An 11,053-nucleotide genomic window follows, 5' to 3' on the forward strand; every position below is an offset into this window, starting at 1 on the left:
TTTGTGTTATGGCTTTTACATAAGAAAAAAAGACTTTGCAGACACCTCACCTCACATTTCCAACCACAGTCCCCAGATACGTACAAAAGCTGATGACATTTATTTTTAACAAGAAAGAAAAAGCAAAGAGTTTTTTTTTTTTTTGCTGAAGTATAGATTATATGATGAAACACCTCAGAAAACAGAGGTAAAAGATTCAATATACTCTTTAGAAGACAAGTAAAAAACAGATTTTGGAATTTCAAATTACTATAGTTAATATAATTTCACACTTCCTACTCCCAGAAGTTTAAGAAAAGAAACATAGTCACAGTATAATTTAAACACATGGATGAACTAATCCTTCTGTTCCCACAGCAAAATTATGGTCTAGGTTAAAACAATACACAGACTGGCAGAATGCTGATCTTTTATCAACCACCAGCTGATTGGCAGAGTTTACCTACAGCTCAGAGTAAGCACTGCTTCCAGAAGAGTGGTCTGAGGAACACCTGGGCCGGAATCACATGGATAAAAATGCAGCCTTAATCCTATTCCACAACCAGTGAAACAGAATTTCAGGGCTTCAGTCATAGGATTTTATGTTTTAACATGTTCCCCATGTAACGTGTCATAAGCATATCAAGTAAAGTTTGAGAATCAGTGGCGAAGGGAGAGCAGGAGTTACTGGTAACAGAGAAATGAAGATGGCAGAATAGCGCCCTTAACTATATTGGTAAATGCTACTCCTTGGACTACTTTTATTTGCAAATTAAGAGAATAATGCAATAAACACCATCACACACCTGTTAGAATGGTTAAAACAACAACAACAACAACTGAGAATTATCGAATGCTGATGAGAATGCAGAGCAGCATCACTGCTGTTGCTGGTGGGAAGGCAAAATGGTAACAACTACTTTAAAACACAGTTTGGTAGTTTCTTACAAAGCTAAACATGATCTTACCATACAATGCAGCAAGTACACTCTGTGGTATTTACCCAAAGGAGGTGAAAACACATCTGCACAAAAACCTGCACATGGATGTTTACAGCAACATTATTCATAAATGCTCCAAACTAGAAGCAACCAAGATGCACTGTAATAAGTGAATGGAAAAATAAATTATGGCATATCCATAATAATGAATATTAGACAGGGAAAAAAAGGAACTATCAAACCATGAAAGACATGGAGGAACCTAAAATGCATATTGCTAAGTGAAAGAAGCCAGTTTGAAAAGGCTACATACCATATGATTCCAATTATACGATGTTTTGGAAAAGGCAAAACTATGGAGACAATAAACAATCAGTGCTTGTCAGAGGTTAGGAGGAGAGAAGGATGGATAGGTGAGCACACGAGGTTTTTAGGACAGTGAAAATACTCTGTATGAAGCTGTAATGGTGGATACATGTCATTATGCATCTGTTAAAACCCACAGAACTATATACATCACAAAGAGTGAAACTTAATGAAAATATGGATTATAGTTAATAATGATGTATGAATATTGGTTCATTAAAGGTAGCAAACCCCAAAACTGTTTCCATCATTATGGAGGAGGATGTTATACTGACACACTGTATTCTTATCCTTGTGATTCTGGCCCCGGTGTTCCTCAGACCACTTTTCTAGAAAGAGTGCTTACACTGTGCTGTAGGTACACTCTGCTAATCAGCTTGTGGGTGATAAAGTTCAGCATTTTGCCAATTCTATTCAATGAATTGTAAAGCAAGATGTTAACAGGAGAAACTGTATACATGTGTGGGGTAGGGAGTATATGAAATTCTGTGTATTACCTGGTCAACTATTTTGTAAACTTGTACTAAATGATAAAATCTATTAATTTTTTTGCACAGGCTCTGGACGCGCAGCCCCAGTGGCCATGGCTCACGGGCCCAGCCGCTCCGCAGCATGTGGGATCTTCCCGGACCAGGGTATGAACCTGCATCCCCTGCATCGGCAGGCGGACTCTCAACCACTGTGCCACCAGGGAAGCCCTATTAATTATTTTTTAAATAATAAAAAAAAATAAAGCAAAGTCACAAGCCAGCAACTGCACAGCATCAGTTCACAGGGCTCTGAGGGAAAGGCTTCCGCACGCCACGTGTACCCTGTCATGCCCCGACAGCTGGCCGGAGAAAACGACAAATGAGACTGAGAAAAAAGGAAAGGGGAGTCCACGTAACACGCTATAAACACATCAGGTTGAGCCGAGCTGCCTGCACGCTGACGCCGCATTTCCAGAGCGCGTCCCTTCAGTGGTCAGAGCGCCACAGCTCAGAGCTGGCCTCCATTCTGGGATGCAACAGCCCACATCTTTGCTCCCCTTCACCTTCTCTCCCGAGAGTGGTCAGCTCCAAATGGCCTTGATTCCCGGAAGACCACTGCCCAAGCTACCCCAAGGCCAAGCCCAGCCCCTCATCTCCTGCTACTGTATCAGGAAGACAGGTTTCCTGCCTCTGTGCTTCCTCCTTCATGGCTCACTGACAAAGCTCGGTTTACAGAGTCCATCTGTGTGACCAGGACAGGTCAAGCTGGCTAACTGGTCACATGGCTGCTTCACGTCTAGCCAGTCTACCCAGGTCATCTGGACATCCTCTCCTCTGAAGACATGCTCAGAATGCTGCATTTCAAAGTCACCACCTCCAGGAACCCCTCCTAGATCTCTTAGGGAGTCCTGCTGGGCTCAGAACCTCCCACTCATCTGAGAGGCCCTGAGGAGGGGACCGGTACTGCCTGTCCTCCTCGTCCTGCCTCGGGGCACGGTGTCAGTGCCCAGAGGGCCTTCTGTCATGAATGAAACGAAGGCCCTGTACCAGCCTGTGAGTACCACTGGGCCCCTCCTCAGATGCTACCTGAGGACAGTGGGGTGGGGAGGGGCACCCATGAAGCAGTCATTCCCAGGGCTCCTTCCTCCCAAGGCCCTCAAGCTCTCTGCAGTCATGGCCAACACCCCTACACTCTGCCTGCCCTTAGCCTAGGAGCCAGCCTGGCTCAAGCAGGGCCCTATTCTTTATCAAGTCTGTGAGAGAGAGTCCAGGAAAGGCCTTCAAGCCAGCCCTAAGAGTGGCCCCACCCACCTAGCCATCCAGGACTGGCTAAATAATATCTCCCCAAATTCTTATGCTGAAGCCTTTAACCCCAGTATCTCAGAGTGTGACTGTACTTGGAGATAGGAGAGAGGAGGACTGAATTGTGTGGGTTCTTCCCTTAAAGTATTCAGTTCCTTTTTTAAATGAAGTTTTTTGTTTTGTTTTTTTTTCTTGCGTTATGCGGGCCTCTCACTGTTGTGGCCTCTCCCATTTGCGGAGCACAGGCTCCGGACGCGCAGGCTCAGTGGCCATGGCTCACGGGCCCAGCCGCTCCGTGGCATGTGGGATCCTCCCGAAACGGGGCACGAACCCGCGTCTCCTGCATCGGCAGGCGGACTCTCAAGCACTGCGCCACCAGGGAAGCCCTTAAATGAAGTTTTGATAGTGACATTTAAAGACCTGTTCCAGGTTTCACGGGTGCCCCCATGCCCCCAAATCAACTCCTCTTCTCACAGCCATATTCCAACATGGTCTAAACAGACCAGCATTCCTGTATGAAAAACATTTCATTATCAATTATAAATCAGTCCTGAAAGTTTAAAAACCTGTTTTTATATTAAATAATTTGTTTGGGGAATAAACTAATTTTTAACTCTAAATAAAAGAGTTAGGAAGATAAATCTATACCTAGCACAGAGTCAATAATAAATATTTGTTATATGAAAGAAGGGAAAACCTGCTCTTTCGCAATCATGGAATTAAAATGTTAACAAGGACTAACGGGATTACAGGTGGAACTGTCTAAGAAGAAACTCAAGTCCAAAGAAAGCAAGTGACTTGTTTAAGATTATAAGAAAGGTAGCAATATCAAGACTAAAGCATAACTGTCATTTTAAAGCCAAATTTACTTTTTGATCATCTTTGGGACCCTAACATTTATAGCTCATTTCCATGAACATGGAGAATTGAATAAGAAAGAGGTAACACCAGTTTTCCATTTAGTTTTGTATTTAATCAGAAGCACCAATTATTCCTAACAATTAAGAAATCAGAGCACAGATAAAGGACTGCAAATTATACAAATAAGAAAATTTGTGGGGTAATAAAGATGATTTTTTTTGCCTTCAATCATCAAATTAAATTGCTATAAATGCTTTTATAACAGAGAGAGAGAAACTTAAATCTGCAAAATAAAAAACTGAATTATTTACACTTAAAAATCATCATCTATTGAGTGAAAAATATGCATCAGGTCTGCTCTAGATACTTTACATATTTTATCCTCACACATTTAATCTTTGCAATAATCTTATGAGATTAAGAATAGTCCTACAATCCCCATTTTACAATTGGGGAAACTGAAGCACAGAGAAGTACAATAACTTGCTCAACATAACACAAGATTAAAACCCAAGCAATCCAGCACCAGAACCCATGCTCTTAACCACCACGCTATCCTGTTTTAAACTGTATGATTATTTTTTGATAAAATACATTTTATAAAAACCTAATACTTTTATTTTATATGCGCTTAAAGCTCAAGGTATTTATATGATAGTTGTTAATATTTCTAACTGTACAGCACGAGCATTTAATCTATGCAGCATTTGAGGAACACTTTTATAGACAACAAATATATTCAAGATAAAATTTTAAGGCATTTTTAGATGCTCTTCTAGTGATAGTTTTAAAAGATAAAAGGAAACTTTACTATCCTATGGAAATTAGTGCTAGTCAATCTAAAATATGCCTTTATCAGGTCTCAAATTAGTTAGGCATATAAGGAAAAAGAAAGAGACAGCTTTAGATTCTGCTGTTATTCTGCAATTCATACACTGTTTACATTAACAGTTACAGTGCATTAAAAAAAACACTGATCAAACTGACAATTCTAGAGAGAAAACATGTGATTCATGATTTTAAGCCACTGTGAAAAGCAAGGCAGAGTCACAGTCCCAATAATCTAAAAGTGGTCACCAGGCATGTGATTCTGCACACACTTTGGCTATTCCACCATACAGGAAAGAAGAAGGAGATCAAAACAACCACAATAGTAACCAGAAAAGGAAACCCAAGTCTACTATCATCTACATTTTTTTTTATCACCGCAGACAAAATTTCTGATGACAAAGTCCACTGCCAGCACATATTATAAACAGAAATATTACTGAAAGAAAAAACGATCTTTGAATTTTCCGCACCAAATTCTTTGTTGCCTACCTGAAATCCATGCTTGCCTCTCCACCACGTGCTTAACACTTTTGGGGGCATGTCAATAACAGAAACAATGTCTCCCACCTAGGAGAAGAAATTTTAAGTGAAACGTTTTAAATCAATTTTTAAAGCAATTGTCTGTCTAGAATTTAAATCTTAACTGTAACAAAAGGGTAAAGTCCTATCTTATTTTCTGGCTCATTATTTCTGGTAAAACATTAACACTTCTTTCTGTAAGGAATTTAATAATCTTAACCATTTGTTAAGGAGAGGTTTACAGAAAGTTAAGCAGCACAAAGGCTGTGGTCCAACTAACACCTGTAGTAACTTCAGAAAGCCTGATTGATAGCATAAGATGTCTGAACATCAGGCATCATACCATCATCACTTCTGTTAAAATACTCTGTTGACTGCTGTCACTAAAGGTGATCAGATTCACCTTAGTGAATCTAAAAGGCAATTTTAAATACTCATATTTAGCACAACAGCGGCTTCTATTAATACATTTAGTGAGCGCTTACCATGTGCCAGGCACTGTGCTAAACATTTGACATATCTTATTTCATCATATAGGAAAGCTCTAAGATGTCTACAATTACTGGGTTATTCTTAGTACATGTAAAACTGAATGACAACTACATTTCTTTTAACAGATGGTTCAATATAACATTCCCACTAAATAGCTTTCTTCACTTTAAAAGACAAACTAATAAGTTTGTACAAACTTTTACAAAATTGTAAGTATGAAAATAGCAATAATAGATTTTAATAATATATTTAAAGGAAGTTGTATTCTTCAATCAAAATAACTGATGATCTCTGTGATAAACCAGTTAAGCACTTCAGACCAATGTTGCTAATGTACACAATATTGCTTTAAGAATTTTTTTTTGTATATTCACAACTAATTTTTCCAGTCATGAAAGTCCTCTTCACAAAACCATACTTGCTAACAGACATGGTATCTTTCAAGACCAAGGATTCCTTTGTGTATAGAGCTAAAAATTTAGTTTGAGAACAGTTTGAATTCTATACGGTAAAAATTTATACTTTTTTTCCTCTTAAACTGAATAACTGCCAGCATTTTCTTTGGTCTCTCATCAGCCAATATTAAAGGAAGAAACTTAATTCCCCTCCTTTTGCATCTGATAGCAAGAAATGTTCATTTCACTTTTCATCTGGTCTTTACCTCAATCTATGAACAATGAGAGGAAAGTATCACTGGGTATTGTTTTTCGGTGCTAAAAACACAAAGACAAAAGAGGATTTGGCTTTCAAGAAGCTCACAGAGACAAACAGGAGAACAATTATGATTGAATGTAGTAAGTGACATATCAGAGATAAGCCTTTAGAACAGCTCAGAATGACGTTCAGTGCAGGTTCTGGGGGGGTATGTATTTCCATGGAGTAGAGGGAAGGAGATCAAGGAGACTTCCTAGAAGAAATGGGAGACATTTAAGCTGAATTTTCAAGAATGAGTACAGTCATTAAAATAAAAACAGATGGCATGCCAGGCTGAAAGACAATGATGCACAGAAAAACCTGGTGCTTTTCATTAAGGAAATGATTACAACAGTTAAAACTGAGGCTAGAAAGATAGCAGGGACTGAGCTAACACATAGCATCTTTAGTCACTTACCTCTAAGGTCAATTCATCCGGGGCCCGAGCAGTGTACCTCTTGATAACATGGGCAGCACCAACAGCAGGAGTGTTAATGGATGATTCTTCATGAACTAGAAGGTGATTTCCCTTATTATCAATCTGTAACAAAGAAAATGTACTATGAGATGGTTAAAGACATGCGACTTGGAAGTTTCTTTGTGTATCTATATAATTCAACTTGACTTAGAAAAACCATAACCCAAAGAATATTAAAAAAAAATAAACCCACCACTTATCGAGTACTTACTACATGCCAGTCATTGTATTGTACATATAACATACATACTTTAATCTTCATAACTCTAAAAGATACTTATCATCATTATCAACACTTAAAGATGAAGATGCTAAAGCTAAAAGAAGCTATATAAATTATGAGAGATTAAATAATTTGTCCCAGATCACACAGCCAATAATGAAGAACCAAGATCTCAGGGCAAGTAGAAAAGTATTCTTTCTACTTTTCATTGCCTTCCCAATTTCCACTGAGAGGAGAGAATAATGTAACTCTACATATGCAAATTAAGGAGAAAAACCTAACCTATTGACAGGAGGATACTCTATCACTCAAGACATTCTTAAATCAGACTCTTTAAAAGGTTAATTGTCTCTTGTTCATCAATGTCTAAAAACTATTTTCAGTTACTAAGCCAATTAAATATATATATACATATATATACACATACACCTTGCTAAATGTATATACATTAATATATTAAATACAAAAATAACAGGTGTCATTGTGATTCATAAAATAATATTAAAATTAGCTTCCTGGATTATCAAAGAAAGATCTGAGATGAAAAATATTTAATGTATCACATATCTATCTTCCAGAAGAGAATAAGCACCATTTATTCAATTCCTGAAACTCAACAGCTATGAACATTAATATTAAATTTCTTAAGTAGATAATTTAAAAATTAACTTTAATAAAAGATGAACTGGATTAATACCTCCATCCAAGTAAGGGCAGGTCCACAATTGATCTTGTTGCCAGCAATAGCTGAAAGGCGGGACAGGTAAGCCATGAGCATCTGAGTGACTGACTAAAGAAAAAGAGAAGATTCAGTGGTAACAGAATAAAGATACTCCACTCTCTGTCAAAGAAACTGGTGTTAAGTTGGTTGTTTCTGGGAGAAAAACATCTGAAGATTTTTATGCATTTTCATAGTTACGGAGGTTCTTTATAGAGGCTTAACAGTTCCATGAACTGACACTACAGGCACTTACATAACTTCCTGTCTGGTGCAGAACTTTCACTTTAGCCCCTCATCATCAGGGCTTATACTACTGTACAGCTTCTAATTTGGTTGCCTTCTCTTTCTATTTTTGTACTGAAAATGTAAAACGATAGCAGAGACATACTTGCTTTTCCACCTGGCTTCCCCCTGCTACTCTGAAATGCTTTCTTCAAGGCCTGCTACAGTCTTCACACACCCAGCCATGGCAGGACAGTTCATACGTGATCCTACACCACGAAGTCAACTGATGGGTCCAGGAATGGGACCCAATATTAGCTGACCTAACAGGAGCTGCTGCAGGAATTAGGAACCGTGACACAAAATTTCAGCTCAGTCTGGCTGCTGTCTTAAAAAGAAATGAGAACCTGGCCCCTGTTGGGAGTGGTCATGTTCTGAGACAGCCTGAGAAAGAAATACACAACAGACAAGGCAAACAGGGAAAAGGAGGCAGAGAGACATCCAGGCTTTCTATAGTACGAAAGAATCTGCGGTTTTAGGACATTCCTGAGACCTTGCCACGGTGTCAGTTCTTGCATGACTGAAGTCTCCACTTTGCCCTCACTACATAATCGCCTGGGAATTAACTATAGATTTTTTTTTTTTTTTTTTCCTTGCGTTATGCGGGCCTCTCACTGTTGTGGCCTCTCCCATTTGCGGAGCGCAGGCTCCGGACGCGCAGGCTCAGCGGCCATGGCTCACGGGCCCAGCCGCTCCGCGGCATGTGGGATCCTCCCGAAACGGGGCACGAACCCGCGTCCCCTGCATCGGCAGGCGGACTCTCAAGCACTGCGCCACCAGGGAAGCCCCTTAACTATAGATTTGAAATGGCTTCCCTTCAGGACTTCCACTGTTTTCAAGCATCCACTGTGGCTGCCAAGGAGTCTAATGCCAATACGTTTCTTGTTCCTTTGAGAAAAACCTTGTTTTTGCTCTCCGGAAGCCATTTGGGTTTCCTCTCTGTTTTGGCATTTTGAAATTTTACCACAATGTTTCTAGATGTGTGTCTTTTCACTTATTATATTTAGCACTTAATGGGCCCATTTAATCCGAAAACAGGCCCTTTTTTAATTTAGGGGAATTTATTATAGTTTTAGTTACTGCCACCCACTCTCTCCTCCTATAACTCCTACAAGAGGAACAGGAACTTGTAGGAACTTCTGGATCTATTCTCTGTGATTCCCAACAATTCTCTCACAACTTTTTGTCCCTTTGGGGGCTGTGTTCTTACAAAGCTTGCTCTTCCTGCTCACTAATTCTCTCTTCATCTATATCCATTTTGCATGTAGTCCAGCTGTTAAGGTTTTTTATTATTAAAATTAATTTAAAAAACCACATGTTCATTTCTAAGGTCTCTGATTATTTTATTTTTTAAAACTCTGTTCTCATTCCATGAATGTGACTGCCTCACTTTCTCTCTGAGGGTGGTAATCATGCTTCTGAAAGCCCTCTGTTTGCTCTTCTGTTACTTTGTTTATTTGGTTTTCACACTGAAGATTTCTAGTTTATCTGTCCCTCTGCAGTCCTCCTGTACAAGTTTCTTATGCTGTATTTTCTTGCCCCCATAAATCTTATCCCATCTACTTTCAAAGATTCCTCACCATTTTTGATTCCCTGATGGTTCTTTTTATTTTCTGATGTTATAAAAGAATCTCTTTCCTCTTAACTTAAAAAAAAAATCTCATATTTTTACTAGAAATTTTTGGCAGGAGTGGAAATAAGTGCATGGACACAGCCTGCCATCATAAACTGAGTAAACAGCATCATTTGAATACACGTTTCTTTGATTATTGGTGAGGTCAACATTTTTCCATATTTTTGCTTTTATATTTTGCATTCTCTTTGAAAAATGATCTGCTCATATATATTGCCCATTTATATATTAAGATATGAGATTCTTCTTATAAAATTATACACTGAACCTATTTCAATTCAAAATATCCTAACAGCATTACTAATTTTTCAGTTAAGAAATAATTAAGTAATCCCACGAATCTTCCTGAGTGCACAATATAAGCTTTTATTTAGTATACTGGCAAAAAGAATTCTGCTAATTTATAGTGATTACTTCTGCAAAGTACTGAATGCTTACCTCTAGACTGTCCTTCAGGGCATCAGAACGGGGAAGCTCTGAGAGCTGGGAGAATCGTCGGTCATAAATACACAGATGAAGATGTTTATCAAGTACCCGAAAATCTTCATAACTTCTTTTAATGATCCAACTTTTGCCCTATGAGTAAGAAACAAAAAGACTCCTATAATTTGTCTCTATTTGGAATGGTCAGGAACCAGGATTTGTTCCATAACGATGTTATTCATGAGATTTTATATTTAGTAATTAACTTGACAATAAATAAACTCCAGAACCCTATAGTGAGTTATATTACATTAAAATGTCAGTAATGGAAAATAAACTAGAACTGTCCACTAAACCTCTTCCTACCACTGATCAAGCCCACTGGCTCTCCTTGGGAATAATAACTGGTAGATAGGAAGATAGCATGTGACCTTAAACCCACAGAAAGAACCATAAAATGATTTTGTATGGGAGAATATTACCAGAAATTAAAGAAAAATAAAACCAGGTCCCTGATCAGTTACCATGAACATTTCTGTGACTGAAACTGGAAATACACTGAAAATTAATTTTCTTAAATTTCGTCTAGAAGCATTTGGTGTGCATATATTATCTAGAACACACTATATCTCCCCACTTCTCAGTCTTTCTTTCCTTGCCTAAACTCACAAGCTCATTAGAAATGAAAATCTGCTCACAGAGCATATTTATTACACACTGTCTTCTAACTTTCTCTTGAATCTATCACTTTGTAGCCCGAGCTTTATTAAGGACTGACATCATTTCTGACCTCCCTGCTTTTGATCTTCTCTGCCACTCCCCTCCCCCAACACAAAATA

The 11,053-nt window shown here is 38.6% G+C and overlaps 1 protein-coding gene across 1 annotated transcript in view; it reads right to left on the minus strand.

The window, feature by feature from the left end:
- ARHGAP32 (Rho GTPase activating protein 32) overlaps positions 1-10,363 on the minus strand; it is an 82,925-nt gene extending 72,562 nt beyond the window's left edge. The window contains exons 1-4 of the mRNA XM_007463637.1: positions 10,230-10,363; positions 7,853-7,945; positions 6,873-6,995; positions 5,240-5,317 (exon numbers count right to left, since the gene is read on the minus strand). Coding sequence (XP_007463699.1) covers positions 5,240-5,317; positions 6,873-6,995; positions 7,853-7,933 — 282 coding nt within the window. The 5' untranslated portion in view covers positions 7,934-7,945; positions 10,230-10,363. The remainder of the gene's footprint in view (positions 1-5,239; positions 5,318-6,872; positions 6,996-7,852; positions 7,946-10,229) is intronic.
- Positions 10,364-11,053: the final 690 nt, after the last annotated feature.

Source organism: Lipotes vexillifer, unplaced genomic scaffold, assembly GCF_000442215.2.
Source record: "Lipotes vexillifer unplaced genomic scaffold, Lipotes_vexillifer_v1.1 scaffold442, whole genome shotgun sequence".
Taxonomy (NCBI): Eukaryota; Metazoa; Chordata; class Mammalia; order Artiodactyla; family Lipotidae; genus Lipotes; species Lipotes vexillifer.